At 38.2% G+C, this 21,138-nt stretch overlaps 1 protein-coding gene across 1 annotated transcript; it reads right to left on the bottom strand.

Annotated features, from left to right (window-relative positions):
* Window positions 1–9,089: 9,089 nt before the first annotated feature.
* LOC115732828 (subtilisin-like protease SBT3.9) lies at window positions 9,090–16,964 on the bottom strand. Its single transcript, XM_048280510.1, is given in 12 exon segments — window positions 9,090–9,874; window positions 10,205–10,403; window positions 10,481–10,595; window positions 11,023–11,262; window positions 11,376–11,473; window positions 11,730–12,273; window positions 12,562–12,673; window positions 12,801–12,956; window positions 13,075–13,149; window positions 13,152–13,171; window positions 16,543–16,634; window positions 16,740–16,964. Coding segments are annotated over 12 exon segments (2,307 nt in total). The 5' UTR covers window positions 16,827–16,964; the 3' UTR covers window positions 9,090–9,305.
* Window positions 16,965–21,138: the final 4,174 nt, after the last annotated feature.

Here is a 21,138-nt window from a genome sequence, read left to right as displayed (position 1 = left end):
CACCCAATACGAGCTTTGCTTGCCGGACGGAAAGAAGAGATTTTGGAAGACAGTTCTTATGCTCCCAGAAACCATGTGACCGGCCATGGAATCTGGATCGGCCTTGCGACCACTCACTCTAATAATCCAAGGCATGGCATGGAGATTCGACTATCTAGAAATTTACGGGACACCACACTAATTCTATGAACCAGTTAAGTCGAGAACACTTGGTCTACATAAATTGTCCTAATTTAGAACAATTTACTTATAGTTGGTGAAATTTGAACATGCGACCTCTATTTTCAATGCAAGAGATTCACTTGTGCACTAATCAAATGCCCTAATTTAGAGGGTATCACGAGCTTATTTTCAAACGTTTTGGACCTTATTTTCTAGTAACTTGTATTGCGTGATCTTTATCGTGAAGCTATGATCCATGTTTTAGCCTAACACCATATGCATTTGTGCTTGATTGTAGATGTACTTTGTGTAATCCAAGATGATTCTTTCCAACAGCCTATATTCTCTCTCTCTCTCTCTCTCTCTCTCTCTCTCTCTCTCTCTCTCCACATATATATATATATATATATATAGTTAGATGCGTGGTGATTTTGAATTGTTTAAGAAGCATCGAGTAATGTCTTGCTCCACTTTTTAAAATATTGAAAGTTTCGTAGGGACAAAAGAGAACAAAGATCTGGCGACCGGATGGTTTTTGGTGGAGTGGAGTGGTCTTGGGCGCGGAGGAAATAAACAACATTAGTAAAACAAAAAGTGCATTTTTCTTTTGCCCGTATGTAAAGGGAGAGCATGCTCTTGATGTTTGCTCGTAAAAACAAATAAAAAGTGTGTTTTTCTTATCCCATGTAGGGTGAGAAGGAAAGTGTGAAATACGTTATTAATAAAAATTGTTATTATAGTTTTTTAAATGAAGAAATGAGCAAAGGGGGCTACACTCCATTATATCTGCGTGTGCGAGTGCGCGAATAATTAGGCACACTTAGCACTTTTTAAGGTTGCGTGGATAAGAATTGACACAATCAGCGATAATTTTTTTCTAACCTGTTGGGTCCTAACGAAGCTATGCGACTAATCACGTATGAGTTGCAGTTATTATTTTTTTTTATCGATTTTCAATTTCGAACTTTCTATTGATTTCTTACGATCTTTGAAAAGGTTGCAATTTTTCGGACATAATAGTTTTTTGGACAATGAAGTTGTGTTTGAATAAACTATTTTTTGGACATAAAAAGCTATGTCCGAATAAACTGATTTTCAGACGCGAAAAGTTGTGTTCCTTTCTTATAAATTCAATGATTCTCTCCATTGTCAACATCTTCTTCTTCCAATTTTCGTTTCTTTCACCAAAAAAAGAAAAGAAAGAAATACAACCATTCTTTCCGATTGTTTTGAGAGTTTTTAGAGCAATATTAGATTTGTTATCTAATATTCTCAATTGAGACTCTGTTGTGTCCGGCAGGATTTTTGCTGGTAACCATTAGCAATATTGTGGGACAAATAATTCTTTAAAAAGAGTATTGTCACGCCTTAGAGCTTGATTCCATTTGTTTTCATTTGTTCACTATGTTTTCCTAACAATTTTAAGGTATTATTCGTTTGACAATGGAGTCAGAGTCAAATAAAGTGATGAATCAAGATATAGTGAAATTGGACAGGTTTGATGGAAACAATTTTGCTCGCTAGAGAGACAAGATGAATCAAGATGTGTTGAAATTAGACTGATTTTATGAAAAATCGAACCGATCTAAACCATTGACACCCCTACCGAAAGGGTTCCGTGGCATTGACTCCAAATGAATGTTGGTCAAAGCTTCGATCAGAAGGCAGCGCGTGACCTATTTTTACGGATGCCAAATTCGTCATATAAGCACATATTTACAAATAAATAGAAGAATAATTTGAAAGCAAATCCTAAAACTTATCATGAAAGTACAATTGAGTCATAAAATTTCAAAAAGTACAATTAAGACCTAAAACTTGTCATAAAGGTGCATTCGAGTCCTAAAATTTTCATAAGATACAATCAATTCCTAAAAATTATTATATTGATCAAATCAAGTCCTTCCATTGATTGCATTTTTTGAAAGTTTTAGGAGTTGAATGCACTTTCATGAAAAATTTTCAGACTTTATTGTACTTTTTGAAAATTAAGCCATAAAACTTGTCATAAATGTGCATTCGAGTCCTAAAATTTGCATAAGATGCAATCAAGTCCTAAAATTTATTATATTGATCTAATCAAGTCCTTTCATTGATTGCAGTTTTTGAAAGTTTTAGGAGTTGAATGCACTATCATGACAAATTTTAAGATTTCATTGTACTTTTTAAAAATTTTAGGAATCGTGTGCACTTTTTATGCCAAGTTACTCTCGAACGCGTTTCGTAAGGAATTGCCGGCAATTTCTTGGATTTCACGGGATGGGGCGGGAGGTAATTCGGTAGGAAGAAGCTGATATTTCCCTCAGTCATTCACTTTTCCAAGCACTTGTACATTGAAAAAGAAGAAGAAGGTGAGAAAAGAAAGAAAGTTTTCAATCCAATGGAAAAATGAAATTTTGGGTTTACTTCTCCATCCTTTTCTTTGCGAAAGGAAAAATAAGGGATATATTCCTTAACTTTTTCAATGTCCCTGAAATTATTTTTTTTTTAAAAGGGTGGTTTTCGGACTGTAACACAATATACGATATGATTTTTGAATTTTTAATCCTGTATTATTATCCCTCATGGAAAAAAAAAGAATACTTAATTAAACAAGATAGCATGTGATTGAAGTTGCGGCCAGCATCTAACTGAAGTCCACGCCTATGTATGCATCGAAATATAGTTCCGAAACGCAATTTGTAATGGCCCCTTTATTTTTATTTTTTATTTCATGTGTATATAGGTTATGTATGATTGATTGACTTTCCGTGACCAGTCGCGCCTGCTTACGTGGTTAGATGTATGAAAAAGATTCGGGTGGAATCAACGCTAGGAGCACATTAAAACCAATTTCACAAAGTTAGCGTGGAGATTGCAAAAATTGAAACATCAAAGTGTAACTTGGTATGGCTCCGAGCCTCCAGACTGTTTCCTTCGTGTTTCCATCGTTGGGCATCACCGACAGATACAAGCCGATCATCGGCCACCGTATCGAATTCGCCCTATCCACTTTTCTCGGCTTCCTAATGGTCATCTTTCTGGCAATACTGGCTCTAATGCCGCCGGTGTTTGGGCTCGACCCGGGCTCTTCGCTTTCATCCCTCAATAGCTCCACCTCTCACGTCAACGCCCGATGGAACATCGCTCTCTCCATGAACCCTAGTAAGCCCATCGCCGTTAAGTATGCCGACAGGAAGCTTCTCCAGAGCTTCGAAGGCGAACTTAGGCTCTCTCGTCCCTCCCTCTTTCCCACCTTCGCTCAGGGCCCCCATACCGTGACCACAGTCCGAGCGGCCCGTTGGACCATTGCAACCATCAATAACTTGACCTTGAAGGCCCTCGTGAGCTTGTTGAAGGGCGGGGTGGTGACCATCGACGTGGTTGCGAAAGCCAACCAGAGGCTGCACTTGCGTCCGTGGTGGGTGCCCGTGTCCGACGTCTACTTCTCATGCATGGACGTCACCTTTACGGCTCCGAACAGCAAGGAGGGTGGCGGTGATTGGGTGATCCTCGGTGGGACCCTACACTGCGAGCCCGACAAATTCACTCTCCTCTGGTAATAAAAACTTATGCAAAAATTACATGGCAAGACCCAAATTCACGTGAGGAATGCAATTAAGTCCTAAATTTTTTATTTGATTATGAAATTACTCATTATCTAATTTACAATTTGTTGATAAAAGCTTAGGACTTAATGAAAATAACCAAAAGATTTAGGACTTTATTGAACAATTAAAAAGTTTAGGACTCGATTATGTTATTTAGCCTTTTCGGTGCAATTTTCCTGGAAATTTACGAGATACTGCTTTGATGAAGAATGACCTCGATTTGCTGTGGTGATGGTTTATAAATTTGGTTCGTTCTTTGGGAACATGTTTTGCTTTCACGAGCTTGAAATAGTCTGGTATATAACCTGCGATACTATGTATTATGTTATTGTCTGCCTAGCGAGTTTCTCTCTGCCATACACGTGTCTCATGCAATTATACATTTTTTTTTCCTTTGACATTGCAGAGATGAACGGCTGGATTTTAGTGGCTCTGCGTTGATGCCGAAGTTGGGGTTTGACATTATCGGATTTTCTTGGGCATGACGATCCATCTGGCAAACAAGAAGTTAAATATGTTATATTACATGTATGTAGCTTAATTATTTCGCAGTCCGAGTTGTACGAGCATGGCTAAATTTCATTTTGTTGATTGACTCTTATTACATGGGACGTGAGGTTTTTCGAAGTAATTAACTTAAAATATTCCCATATGAATATTCAACTTTTGTAATCATAAGGGGATGGACGCACCATGAAAAGCACATAGAATTAGAGAGTTCAAGAACTCTCGCTGCTTCTTAGACTCATGGACACAATTCAATTGCAGTGGATTCTTTATTTGTTCGAAAAAAAAAAGTGGGTTCTTTAATTGACATTTTTTTTTTACCAAAAATATTTTATAATATATAGTAGTTCACATAATGCAACATCGTTCTTGAGTTTCTCTGTTCCAGGACCGATTGAATTTTTCAATGCCTAGTTATAGGAAAATTGCTGACCGTAGCCAAATCATATGGGTCCAGCGCATGTCGTTCTCGAGTTGTGCGGACTCCACGTGTTATGTTGTGCTACATGAATTGGGTATATACAATAATTTTTTTTAGGTTATAATCAGATTCGTGTGCCTTTTAGAAAAGAAAGTAATTAGGGTAAAAGAATGTCGAATTTGCTTCGCATCCAACGTATGTTCCTTATCGACTCTCCTGCTTATTTGTGTCGTGCCAAATCGAAAATGAAAATCTGGGTAAGAATAGATCTTGCTAAAGAATTGTTAAGAGATGGCATCATTCTTTTACTCTCTAGACTCCATGGGTAACAACTGAGATTTGAAAGACATTTTGCAGTCTACTTCGCATTCTTTTCTTTGAAAAGGGGACACGAGAAATATGTTCCCTAACTTTTTCAAGTTCCGTGAAAACTTTTCTTTGGAGGACGGTGTAACTCAACATACGACGTAGTTTCTGAATTTTTAGAAAAACAAGAATATATTTAATTAAATAAGATAGTATTGGACGACTATCCAGGAGGGTGTCGTGGCATTGACTCCAAACGAATTTTGCTTGGAGCTCCGATCACGTGGCAGCACGTGACCTATTTTACGGAGGCCGGATTCATCATATGAGCGTGTACTTACAAAGAAGCAGAAGAATAATTCATAAGCTTATTGCATGCGAGAGTTTAATTGAAGTTAATGCCGATGTACGCATCGATATACAGTTTGGGAATACAATTCTAATGGACCCTTTATTTCCTTTGCGTGTATATATGTGATATACGGTTGATCGGTCTTCCATTATTTTTTTTTGTAAAAAATAACATTTCATTTCATTCATCTCCTCGGGATACAAGAGAGAAAGACAGTTCAACTGCATACCAAACAACTTCAAAACAAAATAAGCTCAAGATAACAAGAGAAATGATCAGAACAAGATTATGGGTTACACGCTTAAAGAGCACAGCTATAACTTTTTTACATCATAATCGGTGACCGATCATCAAATCCGTTTTCAGTAATGAGCACATACCGAGAACTCCATCTGTTGCTATAGCTTTGCCTATCGGCAAGGCGCGCATATGTTTGGTATCCCCAATATCATTACTGAGCAGAGTAAAAAGGTTGAACGAGTATAGATTTGACACCTGTGAGAGTGAACCCTTCACAAAGCTCCTCTGATCTCCTTCGAAGTTGGACTTATTCACCAATGAAACTCGAGTAAAGTGAAATCCTAAAAACATACATCCAGAAACCCCAAATCTAAACTAGATTGGGATAGAAATCTCCAAAACGGGAGGGAAGCATGTGTCGTTACACGGTCGGATAGGTGACAAAGATTTGGTGAGAATCAACGGTCAGACTACATCATCACCAGTTTCACAAAGTTAGGGCCTATATGGCAACTATTCGGGTTCTCCGATTCTGTTCCTCAAAATAAAAAAAGATGAGAATCTTGTTTAGTAACATAAATGATTCTAATTTTGATTATGTTCCTGAAAACAACTTTGGAGAAAAAACAAGAACAAAAAAAAAAAAGTGGGTTCCGGAAAAAAGAATCACTTTTGAGAATCACAAAACAGAATGAAGTCTCATATCTCTCACTTTTCTTTTTCAGTTCTCTTGTCCCTTTTTTCATCTACCCAAAACAGAACAATGTCTCATTTTCAAAGGAAAATATATAAAATAATTTTAAAAAAATAAAAAATAAGAAAATTCGAAAAAAATTTGGAAAAATTATAAAAAACCATAAAATTTTCAAAAAATCCCTAAAAATAGAAGAAGATTAGATTAGGCTAGTTTAACCTTATTTTCATAAATTTGGGCCTAGATTTCATAGATTTTTTTTTAAAGAAAATCATAAGCACATTTGAATTAAACTCAAACCACATTTTTTAATCCCTCGGGGCTTCGTTAGGATTTTATGATGTGATTTATCAATGCCATGATTCCTTGATTATGCACTTGATTTCATTGGTTGTGTTTTGCCTAGGTTTATATAATTTAGACTTAGTCTAGTTTTACAAAATTTTGGAAAAGGACAAAAATAATCGGCGTGAACACTTAGCAAGCTCTCATTCTTAAGTTTTGGATGAATTAAAACTGAGATTTGATTTCTTGAAACAAAAAACGCACAATAATGTAGGGTGCAGTGCATTTTTCTTGCAAAAACGAGAGAGTAGATTATAGCGGTTGTCCGCTCGCTCGAAAGAGTTAGATGAAACCCCACAAAATATGGCGAAAATGACTTGCGATGATTCTGGATAGTTACTTTTACATTTCAATATGCAATATGTTATATAAAAGAATCAATATGAATTAATCTTCAATTAATTTGAAATGTAGAATGAAATTTTACAAAGTAACTACGTAATTACTTGACTTATATGACAAAATTGGGAAGAGCAATTGTTTTTGGGAACATAAATTATGTGCAATTACCAAACATGTTTTTATTTTAGGAACAAAAATTTTATGCAATTATCAAATGCGTTCTGATTCTCTAAAACTGTTTTTAGTCGTCGACCCTTGTCACTCAATCCAGATTTGCCGCCATGGCCGTGAGCTTCAAGGCCGCAATTTCAGATCTAGCAAGACCATGGCAGCCAGCTCAAATCTAATGCGGCCGTGGCCGCCACCCCAAGGCCCGATGTTGCGTGTGAGAGAGAGATTTATGTTTTTGACAAGTGGATAGTTTTGCCAGAGTAAGGGAAAATTTCAAATAATGATCCAAAATATCCTTATTTTTTTTTTTCAAATAAGAGCATGAAATACCATTATTATTTCAAAGAATGACCCGGTCAAAAGCATTTTCGCCAATTTCGTTTTTATTTTTCTTTTCCTTTTTTTTTCCTTTCTTCTCTCCGGTGGTCAGCCACCGACAAGGGTTGCCTCACCTAGGTGAGGTTGCCCTTGAGCTCGGTGAGGCAAGGGCAACCGTCGCCCAAGTCCGGCATGGACGAGGCCAAAAAGCCCTTGGCTTGCCTAGGTGAGGTAGAAGGGCAAAAAAAAAAAAAAAGGAAAAAAGGAAAATAAGAAAGAAAAAAGGGAAAAAAATGATGAAATTGTCATTGGTTAAGCCCTTTTTTGAAACAACGAGAGCACTTTAGGCTCTTATTTGAAACAAAGTTCGTTTTATGCCATTTTTTGAGAAATGATGATAATTCAAGTCCTTATTTGAAATTTTCCCCCAAAGGCAGGTATGCAACTTATAATTTTGAAAATAGATTTTTTTTTAAGGAAAAATTATCAAAAAGGTCATATCACCTATTGCATCAGTGCTAGTTCGGTCTTAAAGCTTTTGACAATTTGTCGGTTTAATCATTCTGGCCAATTTTTAGCCGAAAATCGCTGACTTGGACGAGGAAGTGCCGCGTAGTAGGGCTGGCCTTGGTGTAGACAGCATTTATAAATTTTTTTTTATAATTTTCTGATTTTTTATTTTGAGGTTTTATATTACTTTCTTTCTTTTCCTTTAATTTTCTACGAAGTACGGCAAGGGTCACTGATAACAATGGAGGGCCGTGAAGTTTAGGTTGGTGCTGAGCGAGGGTCGTCGGCCCTCGCCTATGGTCGGCAAGGGTCAAACGCCGACCCCGACTCAACTTAGAAGAAAAAGAAAAGGAAAAAAATAAAATAAAAATTAGTTATGAATAGATGTACGTGGACACGTTTGGAATGTCATGCTTAACCAATAGTACCGGTCGCCTCCTCTTGGGGAAAAACTAGATATACCCAACTCCCCTAATTAATCCACGTGATTTGTTCCACTGTCCTCTCATCCATGACTCGAGGATAACCAAGGTGGGTTCGATTGCTTGCCCCCGACAAAATCAAAGTAGTGCTGGTCAGGGCATTCGTAGCATCATGTACGACAAGAACTTTTTGATTTGGTAACATAATGACATCGCGATTGTTTATGTTCCTCTGAAAGGCTTCTTTTTCTTCAACAGCAAAAAAATAAAAAAATAAAAAAAATTGCTTATTTCTGGAGGTCATGCAAGTCGTTTCTCGCATGTCTGTACGCGAATTCATTGCTTAGACGACTCCAGCAAGATATTATTGGACTAACTTGTAAATGGAGATGGCATATTTTTTCTTGAATAAGCGAATCATTTCGGCAACAATGCTTAAGTTCTAGTGAGCAGAGCCACATCAGCAAAATCGAGTGACATGACATTTTATTTAACCAAAGACTCACATTACCCAGATTTAAAAAAAAAAAAAAGTTGAAGTATTAGATTGACCAAAAAAAAAGGTTAAATGTTCATATGTAATAATACTTACCCTTTTTTCATGATCACTTCTTGACTTGAATGAGAATGTTAATGGAATCCTGGGCTTGATCTGTGCTCGCAATTGCATGAAACAAAGATGGATGTGCTTTATTTGCTGCTAGGAAAAGCAAACGTTGTACGGATGAACCGTTCTGTCGGAAACTGTTCATTGGGTATTGCAGAGGTCAACAGGAAAGCCAGAAACCAGTGCTCATCGCCTGAGGATAGAGGAGAGTTCCTAACCCCTCTGGCTGGACGTATGAATGATCAACGTTCGAATTGACAAATACCCTGGACTATGAATATGATTATTGCCTTCATAATACATGAGATGGCATGTACATCAAGTTTCTGCATAGGAATCATCAATGACGGTCCGGATGACCAGCGGAATCTGCACTTCGTGCAATCCGTCCTCCCAAAACAGATTCCTGAACGAGTATCTTCCCTGAACCCTCAGCAGCGAATTGAAAATGACTCTGAACTTCAGCTTGGTCATGGAGGAATTGAACGACAAAACTGATGGTTTAACTCTAACATAGGTGCCCACCGGTGCCTCGACGCGAGCGGTGTAGATGGAATTTACAGGACCGACATTCGTAACTACTCTTGATACGGTCAACCATTGCTTCAGATTGGGAATGACAATGGAAGGCAGGTTTAGGTTCACTACGCAATTGCTTGATTCTTTGCACTGGGTGGGTTTCCCTGTCATTGTGCTAATGGCACTGCTGTTGTAGCCCATGAAACAGAGCAAACATACATAATCTGACATTTCTGCGTCGTAGACGAGACCAGGATTCGCCGCCCGGTTAGCATCAACATGACCGCCCCCGTAATCAAATGCATCGGCCTGCTTGTGAGGTGCTCCCTCCGCAACAATGTTTTGACTGTATTGATCCTTTGTAGAAGCTGCATTACAACAAGAAAGAGAGACACTGAGTGGCAAAACACATTAGCATGCAACCAAATGCATTCTGCATAATATCTCTCTCTCGTTCTCGAATACTTGAATTTGGCCTTGTGTCCTAATTAAGAGAATCATGAACCATTCTTTGATAATCAGATTTAATAGTGAATTCAAAAAGATTGATGCATGTGTAATGTATCCAAAATGCGCTTTGGGAAGTAATGTGCTCTCTCTCTCTCTCTCTCTCTCTCTCTCTCAAATTTGAAGCAACAGATGCTTTTCTTTTTAACTTTCTCATTTGAAGCAACCAAAAGGAAACATAGAATAAGAACCTGTTGTGACTAATGCAGACTTGATCATAGCAGGAGTCCACGATGGATGGATTGCCTTAAGAAGTGCTACGATGCCAGATATATGTGGACAAGACATGGATGTTCCCGATTCCATTTTAAAGTTGAGTGGGGGATCCAGCTGAGATGATGCAGGAGACCATGAAGCAAGGATGTTAACCCCAGGAGCAGCAACACCAGGCAGCGTATTTCTTCAGATGTTAAGCACTTAGTAACAAAGAAAGTACGAGAAAAAAAATGGGTGGGATAGATATATACCTTCAGCACAGAGGGAGATAGAGAACTAGGCCCTCTTGAGGAGAAGACGGCTACTTCAGGGGATATCTGTTTCCCGATGACAGTTCTTGAAGATGTAATCTTGACAAGCGGGTTTCTGTTAGAGAAAAACTGTGAGGCAAGACGCTGAATTTAATCTCGCATGCCACACACCAAATGATAACTGAAGTGAGTTAAGTGAATGGTCGGCATTTTGGATCTTCTGAAACTGTCATAGGTCTACTCAAAAATATATTGAAGCATCAACCAAGGAATACATGGGAATGCTAGAGACTCACCTTCCTATAGATACACATAAAAAGTTGCTTGTTTACACTTGTATTGCGTCAAACTTCAATTGTCCAAATATGTTTTTGTTCAAAGACGAAAATATTGCCAAGGGGAGGCATCACTGTGTGAGGTGGTGAAGGGTGCAGGAAAACAGGGAGTAGTTCAACATATACGATCGGCGCGTTTGCATTCATACATTTCAACAGGATGATATTCTCCATTCTTCATGAAGTACTTGTCGTATTAGAACTTACCGAGTTGCCTCCATGTAAGTAAGCAAAGAAGTTCCAATTGTAAAATCCACCTGGACACAAGGGATGCGAGAGGAAACAGAAACATCTTTTGACGGAAACTGTGCAAAGATCAATCCAGCGCCCTCAACTGCAGTTACAGTGCTTATGGCAACAGTGGCTGACCTCTGAGATCGAGATTGGAAGCAGAGAACCACTTTTCCTCTGGCTAAAGTAGCATTTAGTGATCCATCCTCACACCTCCTGCACAAATAAGATTTACATCCCATTGTCTGTTTATACTACGTGAGGACTATATAATCCAAAAGTTGCCAGCTTGTCGATAGACAGACACTGTGACGGGATAGTTGTTTGACCTTGCACTATCTTCGTCAGAGCTTGTAGATGCAATATCTTCTCCATACACGATGGGGTAAAACCTGTCCCTGAGCCCACTTGTATAGAAAGCCTGACCCTGTATGAGAAAGCAAAACATGTCTAGTTCTGAATCATATTAAACAAGAACATCCACCACGTATTCATAAATTCTATCTAAAACATTTCTACATTGAATTCATCCTCATCTTTATCATTTTTCCTCCTCTGAATCCCACCAACTTACCCTTTGGATAACTAGTTATGCAGAACTTTCTTTCCAATTATGCCAAAGTCTACATAACGATAATACTGATGCACTTAAACTGAGAACAGGAATGGAATGAGAAAAGGACCACGAAAGTCTGGTTGTTTCCCAATGTGATCGCAGTAGGAAAGGCTCTATCAATTCTGCTGGCGGCGACAGTTATAATCCACGGAGCAGTATTTATTACGGTTTGTGGGTAAGGACCCGAGTTTCCACCCGAGCACACCACTGTGATTCCTTTGGCTACAGCATGGAAGGAACCTATCGCCAAAGTATCATCGACATAACTAGGGAGTGGAGGAGACGCGCCAAGAGATACCGAAAGAACATCTACACCATCAGAAATTGCATCATCAAATGCAGCGAGAAGATCGGTCGAACTGCATCCACCAGTAGACCAACAGATTTTATAGACAGGCAACCAAGCCGCCGGAGCACCCCCTCTAGCCAGTCCTCGAGCTAGTCCGGCAAAACTCACATTTTCCACCAACGATCCAGCGGCAGTTGAAGATGTGTGCGTGCCATGGCCAACAGCATCTCGGGGAGACAAGAATTCGACTCCCTGGATCGTGTTGAGCTTGCTGAATTCAGCTTCGTACCCTTTGACGTACCAACGTGCGCCGATGATCTTCCTGCCCAAAGTGTCATGTAAGATTGTCAGTAGATCCTGGTGATATCTTTCCCTCCAGAACTTTCCTCAACGACAGTTCACATGACACTGTTGTAGCATCATGAAACATGTGGACCATTGAAGTCACAGAAATGTTGGGATTTATATTACATACATCTATCACTGCCTCACCACATGCATTCTATCATCATGTCCATTAGCAGAGGCTAATGAGTTCATGATCAGGAAAACGAAGCAATGAATTTATCAGAGTGCTACACCGTGATGAATGCACATAAAGTAGTCCAACCTACTGCAGTCGGATGCATTAAATTCTTCTCCTTCTTGACATATCCCCTTCCAGCGAGTTGGAGCGTCTGCCGTACCGTCATCTCTAAAGCTTTCAGATTCCGGCCAGATCCCTGAAAGCCGACAAAAAAAAAAAAAAATTGTACAGAAAAAGAGACGGGGAAGACAAATCAAGAATCAGACTCAAAGTTGACATCATCACATAGACTCTTGACAGCTAAATCATATCTCAGTACAAACCTGTGTCCATCATGCCGATGATAGACCCTGCTCCAGAGTGACTCCTTGAAAGAATTCCACTCCGGATATCTGGGTTGACATGAAGAAAATCCCAGCTTCGAGTGGTTTGCACACTGAAAATTCTGTTGGGAATCACATGAACCACTCCAGGAAGATCTGCATCGAACAATTCATTTCACAAGAGTCTCGATTACACCATAACGGCAGGGTTCAATGCAAGTCCAAGCTAGACCAAAAAAAATCAGAGCTCACATTGCGCCAACATTTATGACACCTGCAATAAGCTTAGCTTGAGAATGATCTAATATTGCCGCAAACCCCGAAAATCCATGCTTGTAGCTGTACAAATTGAGTCCTTGGCAGCCTCTTCACTATCAAATATTAAACATATGCACTCTTAAGATGCCACTGCAAAATATTTGTCTTCATTGTATAAACTATATAACACACCGAAGGAATAGGCTCGACATTATTACAAAAAAAGCCTGAATGTCGAAATTTTCAAAGAAGCATAAAAATGTGTCGAAACTTAATTGAGCTTTGTACAGCTGACCGGACAAATTATTCGAAGAAGAACTTGAAGTCACCCAATAACTAGATTCCATGGTGAATTAAAAATAATACCCATTTATGATGTACCTAGGGAAGTTTGACAACAAGTGTGTCGTGACCTAAAAATTCAGAAAATTTCCAGGCTAATGGATTATCAAGTTAATTATTTAACCAACCTAACTCGGACTCTCCCAAGTCCATACCAAATCGCAACTTGAGGTTCAATTGATTAACATGCAATATATTTTAATTTTGGAGCCGCCACTAATCATTTATGGTAGGTTGATTAGAAACCTAAATAAAATAGCGGGAGAACTATTTTATTCCTACGAACTAGAGATTAAGAATTCGGGGACTTGATTACGCTAGATTACTCTAACGCCCTTTCGGTACCATTTTATTTCATGAAAAATCATTTGAGAAAGCAACATTAATTGATTTTAACCTAAGTACTAACAAAGGCTATCATGCGGGTGCACAATCAATTAATAAACATTCAGAAGTCAATATAATCAAGGGAGCATGCGCCATACAAGATAGTTCTTTTATTTTCGATTTTTTTAAATATGAATGCATGAAAAACTATGCTATATGAAATGCAATGTTATGAATTAAATGCAAGACTTAACAAGATGGCATGCAAATTAAATTAAATTAAATTAATATACAAGTAAGACTATGGTTTAATTAAATTAACTACGTGACATATTAATTAAAACCTAGACATGCAATTCTAATACGCAATATAAGCTAAAATGCAACCTAATATGACATGGCATGGATGACCTGGCATGGATGACGTGTCAAGGATGACATGGCATGGATGAATGATTTTTTGATTTTTTTTTTTATATATTTTCGGATGAATTAATTTCCTAAAATAGAACTATGTCAAAATAATTTTTATCTTGTATATTTTAGAGTTTACATTGACCTAAACCCTAATATATTGAAGATATATTATTTTAAACATATGATTCTATTTAAACATGCAATTTCTATTCTAGTATACAATCTAACCTAAATAAAAAATTAGATATGCAATATCTACATGATGTTATTCTTTAAAAGATGCAATTTTCAGATATGTAAAGTGAATGAATGCAAATTTTTTAGAATTTTCAAGATTACATCATACAATGGATATATTCTAAAAAATATGACAATCAAACAATTCAAGTCAAAATAGGAAAGTGAATATGCCAATCAATGCCAATCAAGAAAGTGGACATATCAATCAAGTTTTGAAATATTTCGCGAATATTTGAGTCAATCTTTAATTCGTAATCCTACGATTAACGATTGAACTCAAATCCTTGCCTAATCGAGTATTCCATCAATAATCTTAAAGATGGACATTCTCGATCGTGCGACAAGTTGTGAATTAGGTAAGAAAATTTTCCTAATCAACCTGTATTTTGAAAAAATATCCACTTTTATGCAATTTATTCAAGATGTGCAATATACGCTGAGATATGCAAATATTTTCAAACAAGCAAGTGGATATACCAAAGTTCAAGATAGGAAATTTACCGGTAATTGCAAAATTCAATTTCCTAATTTGAACTTTTGTTCCTAAAATTTGCAGCTCCTGTTGCTTGAGAAACGGACCCCGCTAGCTAAGAACTTGCGGCAAGCCTATGAGCTCAATCAAACAGGAATTTGCAGCAATGAACTTGGACCTTAACCGGCGTAAATAGCGAGGAATTTGACCCTCCGAAAGTGTGATAGACCGCCCTAATTGTGAGCCAAAATCTGCACTGATTAGTCGCAAATAATCACTAAAATAAGGCTGTTTTTATCACCGAACAGGAGCAGATCTGAACACTAATTTGCAGCGAACTAACTCCCCGTACAGCAGAGAACTTGGCACTGATTATCAACCAGAAAAATGCCCAAACAGAGGCTCGAAAGTTGGTTGAAAAGCCAACCAATCTCCTGGACAGCGGCTACTTCAACGGTAAGGTTGGGTCGGCACAAGCAAAAGCGAGCAACGGCGACAACTCGAACTCAAGAGCGGACATCAACGTCGGGGGATGAGCAGCAACGTCTGGGACTGCTGGTGGTGTCGTTGGGATTGAGGAATAGCGACGTCGGCTTCAGGTGGATAGGCGACGGAAAGTGAGATGGCGTATGGGAGCTCCACCGGACAAGACCACCGTCCTTCAAGCTTTTCCTCTCACGTGTTATCTAGAGCTTGTGAGGAGGAATTTTTTTTTCTGAATTTTCTGACTGAGTCCCCCCCTTCAACATTGTCGTAGGTGAGCTTTTTATAAGCCAAGAAACTGATCGTTTTTTACTATCACGTCCCCTCTTTCTTTTTTTGAGATCAAAGTATATTATCATTGCTTTTCCTTTAAGACAAAAGAAATATTCTGTGCCCTTTCTTGATCAAGATTATGGCCACCAGGAGACCCACTTCCCTTAATTGAGTATATGCCTTTATTCTTTTTTCACCGTCGACTACTTAAAAGCCCAATATTATTGACCTCGTAAAACATTCGCCCTTAATTTCACGCGTGAGAATTAATGGGCAAGTCTAAATTTATGTCACCGTGGGCTTATCTTTATTAAGTTCAAAGTATTCAATTAAGTTCATCTATTGCCGGTCCGGTTCGGTTGAATGCAAAATGTAATGCAATGGATGCTAAAAACTAAAATGCGGAAGATTAATTTTTGGTAGGGACTAAACTTAGTCCCTAATTTTCAAATGCAATTAATGACTAAATTGAGTCCTTGGCAGCCTCTTCACTATCAAATATTAAACATATGCACTCTTAAGATGCCACTGCAAAATATTTGTCTTCATTGTATAAACTATATAACACACCGAAGGAATAGGCTCAACATTATTACAAAAAAAGCCTGAATGTCGAAATTTTCAAAGAAGCATAAAAATGTGTCGAAACTTAATTGAGCTTTGTACAGCTGACCAGACAAATTATTCGAAGAAGAACTTGAAGTCACCCAATAACTAGATTCCATGGTGAATTAAAAATAATACCCATTTATGATGTACCTAGGGAAGTTTGACAACAAGTGTACAGAAAGAAGAGAAGTGATGCATTTTTACGACAACACGAGCATGTTTTTCTTCCGAATTTGACACATAAATTGTAACAGATGAGAATGCAGGAGACAAAATAACTGAAATACAATCCCATCAATGAAAACTTAACGAAATCAAGACCTTCCCAAAATGCCTGATAGAATCTCATGATGGGACTCTGGAACCAGCTCTGGTTCATCATGTTGGCCAGCTCCCACGTACACGATGTAAGCCTAGAGGAAAACCCACATATCAAAACCACATAGAAATTCCGTCGAACAGTAAGTCAGCACAAAATGCACCCACAACAGCAACTGGACTAGTTAGGATTTGCTCACATTGCTGGAGGCAAGAACCCCCGCATCGCGACAACATTGCACAAGCAGATAGGAGACAAGAATGCCAAACATCCAAGGACAGGCCATTGCCACACTCGCCGTCCGAGATTGAGCTCAAAGCAATACAATCAAGAAAAAAGCACAGCGAACATGTGGCTTTATATATCTGGTGCAAGGGAAGGAGGTCGGTGATGGAAGCATGGCGAAGTGTGCGCATTAGCGCCTGGGGACAAGACAACGTTCACCTGCTCAACTAGCGGAAGGGCAACTGGTGCTGCCACTTTGATTCTTAAGCTGAAATGGTTGACTGATAGGTACTCCGAGAAACCACCCACAAAAAAAAAAAGGAGAAAAAAAACGAACTAACATGGTGGAAGATTATGATACTTGCATGAACATGGACGGTTCAGAGAAGGTGTACGAATCACACATGTCGAGATTCCCAGATATAGGATTTTTCTAGGAAAGAAAATGTGAGGGGGGTCGTCGACTGGGACTTCCGCACGGGGGACAAGAAGTGGTGCGAGGTCTTTTCATTTTATCCCCCCCAAAAAGGATGCTACTTGCTATACTGAAAGATATTTCAATCGTTATAATCGGACACGAATTGTGTACACCGTCCGTTGTGTACTGCCTAAGCGTTGACTTTGACTGTTGACTTGCATCGTGATCATACAATGTTGTCGCTGCTACCTTTCGTGTTTTTGCCACTTCTTCTAAATTCTAACTTATGTCTTCATGATATATTAGACAATGAATTATCGCATGAGATCTATCGTAACAAAAGCCGTCTTGCGACCACTTCTGCTGTTGAATCAGTATGGAGGTAAGTATGTCTTCATCCATTAAATAGGATTCTCAACAAAATATAATAGAGATTTAAACGGACAATGTCACGAACTAGGCATATCGATTAACCCGGCAGGTTGTCAATAGAATGAATTGTCCTCAATTCTCTACCAGCTTTTCGTGTGAAAATTCTTATGATATTATCAACCGACTCCATGAGCATGTGCGAATGAATGTGTTTCAGTTCTCTCCATGATTGAAGGAAGTTTCTACGAATTAGTGTTTTGATCGGTGGTCACCAAACATAATCGGCAAAAAACAATTATTTTTCAATCAAGTTTACATGTAGATGATGTTCTTATCTGTAACCCGTCGATAATAAGTTTGATTGGAGATAGTCTTTACAATTAGGGACCGAAGAGACGAAAATCAATCACATTTAACGACATTTCTCTGTGGTAATTGTTTTAAGATTGGTAGCTCCCGCGGTCAATACAATTTAGCCATTATTATCGAGGTATGGTTCATACTCTCCGGCGATAGGAAGGCACGTGAGTCCCGCTCATTTTATAGAAATCCTCTGCTAGACGTAACCCTAGATTAAGGATTAACCAGGATAAAATCTCGTGTCTCAATTTTCTCTTTCTCGCTAATTTTAGTTCGTTGTGATTGTACGTCAATACTAACAATTACTTCCTCAAGATACTGATTTTCCACGACAATAACAATCTCCCTCACAATTACAAGTAAAGAAAACTATTTTTATTGTCAATTATCTAGTAATATCTCCCAAAAAAAAAAAATTTCATAGCTCATGATCCAATAATGTCGCTCATTCTAAAACGCTTCAAAAGCTTATCATCCCAAAAGTTGAGAATCACCAAGCGAACCATTACATCATAAGCGCGTTTGAACTTACTTCCAATGCCGAGCACTAAGTTTGGTGAGGGCCAATTCGAAAAGATTAAGTCAATGTGTTCCAATAATGAGGGAAAGTACCTTTTTTTTTTTTTTTATCTATTCTATCTCTAACTTTCTTCTTTTTTATTTTTGATCTGCTTCTTTGCAGAGTACGGGAGTCGAACCCAGCACCCGTCATCCATTTACCAGCAGGGCCGCATACCTATTGGCCTTTTTGATCATTTGATCAAGGAATATTTATAAATGCCGTACTTATGTCAACTCTTTTCACTACTTTCATGGGTCGTTGCCACTGTTCCAATCCTAGGGAGAAATAAAAAAATTTGGCTCCATCAATCTCGAATTTTGATTGAGATCGCAGTGTGCTAATGAGGAAAGACGAATCATTATAAGACGTGCATAATTATGATAAGTGATTAATAGCGAGAGATGGGGAAAGCTCGCTTTTGCTTTTCATGTGGGCCCTGAACTCATCAAATCCAAATGTTAATTATAATTCTCGTTGATGTTGTGCATATCTTGTTGACTAAGGTTCCTATTGCTCCCGTGTTGGCCCATTGACGTCGTGTTCCCTATCTTCCTCGGTCGCTCTTAAGTGAAAAAGAAGGCGAACGTACATCATGTCATCTCCCCGAAATCAAAACGCGCAAACTCAAAGGGCAATCTCATTTTCTTCCTTCTCCATTTAGCTTTATTTCAGGATAAAATCTACCGGTGAAACTGATTTTCCAATTTTTGAAACTCGAAACTTGTCCTACATATTCTAGAACCAACCATTCACGGGTTTCGGGGTCTACTCGGATTCTACTTGAATTCTTAATTAAGTGATTGCAGTAAATCATCACTTCTAGTGACCATCATTTGCTATTACAATTCATCGACCATCATTTGACTAGGGCCGACGAGACCTTGCCTTGGTCTGCCGACGGCCAGCAACCTTTGTCGGCCCCTCCGGCGATGGGCAACGGTTGCAGCAACCCCCACTAATGTTGTTGTTCCTTTTTTTTTCAATTTTTCTTTTTTAAATAAAAATTTAGCTTTTCTTTTCTAGTTATTAATGTAATTTAAAAAAAAAGAACGGGAAAAAATCATAAATTAATTAAAAATATTACTAAAAATTGTCCATATCGGCGTCGGCGATTTCCGTTGGCAATTTTCAATCAAAATTGATCGGATGGATTGAATCGGCAAAATATGAAAAGATTTAAGACTCAATCGGTAAAAGTAAAAGTCTAGGACTAAGCTGGCAAAAGTACAAACTGTATAAAACTTTTCAGACAATTTTCACGATATAAATATATGTATGTGGACACGCTTGGAATGTCATGCTTACACAGTTATCCCCAATATCGGTGGCCTCCTCCCGGAAAAATTGGAAGTGCACAACAGCACAAGTTAATCCACATGATTTGGTCCATTGTTTTCTCATCCACGACGTGAAGTGCAAGGTGGGTTCGATTGCTTGCGCCGAATTCGAATCGCTCGTCACGTATCTTCTGCGTGAAGAAAACTGGATTTCATTTGACGGTCAAAAGTGGAATCACATGGCACTTGGTCTCTTGCATTATTTCATCTGCTTGATTGGCACATATGATGACAGCCACTCATTTTTAACTGCTTGACACGTCACTATTGTTGCAAATTGGAAGTCAACTTTCTTCGCTTTTACTCAATATTCTCGTTTTCTCAATAGGAAAGTATCAAGGTTACGTTTAATCGTTTGGATTTTTAATCAGGATATGATATGATAAGAAATCCATAGACTTTACCATATCGTATACACTATTTGGTGAATCACAAAAACAAAGTCAGATACGTTCATATTTTATGTTCATTATTTGGTATGAACGACATATATTGTAAATAAACTCTAAAATGCACAAACGAAGATGGTAAGAATCTCTTGCGATTCACTATTAAAGAAATGACAAATGCACAAATGGAGAGAACCTCCATCAATCAATTCAGAATTATTGTACAATCTTGAATCTTAAATAACAAATGAGTTCATTTAGTATTTCCAAGCCACATATTCAACTATGATGAGAAATGTAAACAAGCTCATGCAATATCCACAAGGTAAATCAGCAACGAATGTTAAATCTAATAAGGCTCCATTTGTTTCGAGGAAAATGAGTCGTTTGTAGAAAATGTTCTCCGGAAAATCAATTTTCACTAAAATGGCAGTGTTTGAGTGAAATATGAAAAACATCCAGAAAATGTTTTCCGTCGTTTGGTATGCAAAATCGGATATGATTTTTCTCCTTGAACTCCTTTCAATTATTATTTTTTTCTTTTTTTCAATTATTTATCTTTATCTTTTTTCTCTTATCTTTTTTATTTTATTTTTATTTTTCATTTGGTTTCGGCCGGCCAAAGGCAAGCTCGAGGCTCTGCCGATCCTAGTGATCTTGGGCTCGTTGACCCACAACATGGCCAATCGTCGGGCTGCCGGTCGTCGCCGAGGGTTGTGTGGTTGGCGGAGGAAGGAGCTGTGCGCATAGGAAGGAGGAAGAAGGAGAAAAGAAAAAGGAAAAGAAATATAAGACATAAAAAATAAAATAAAATAAGAAAAATAAAAATAAAAAATAGTATAAAAGGAAATGAATGTAAAGGAATTAAGAGAGAAAATATGAGGGAAAATGTTTTTCGCTTCTCAAAAAGAGGAAAACATTTTCCTCACTTTTGA

Source organism: Rhodamnia argentea, chromosome 6 (assembly GCF_020921035.1).
Source record: "Rhodamnia argentea isolate NSW1041297 chromosome 6, ASM2092103v1, whole genome shotgun sequence".
NCBI lineage: Eukaryota > Viridiplantae > Streptophyta > Magnoliopsida > Myrtales > Myrtaceae > Rhodamnia > Rhodamnia argentea.
This window is presented reverse-complemented; position numbering and strand designations above follow the sequence as displayed.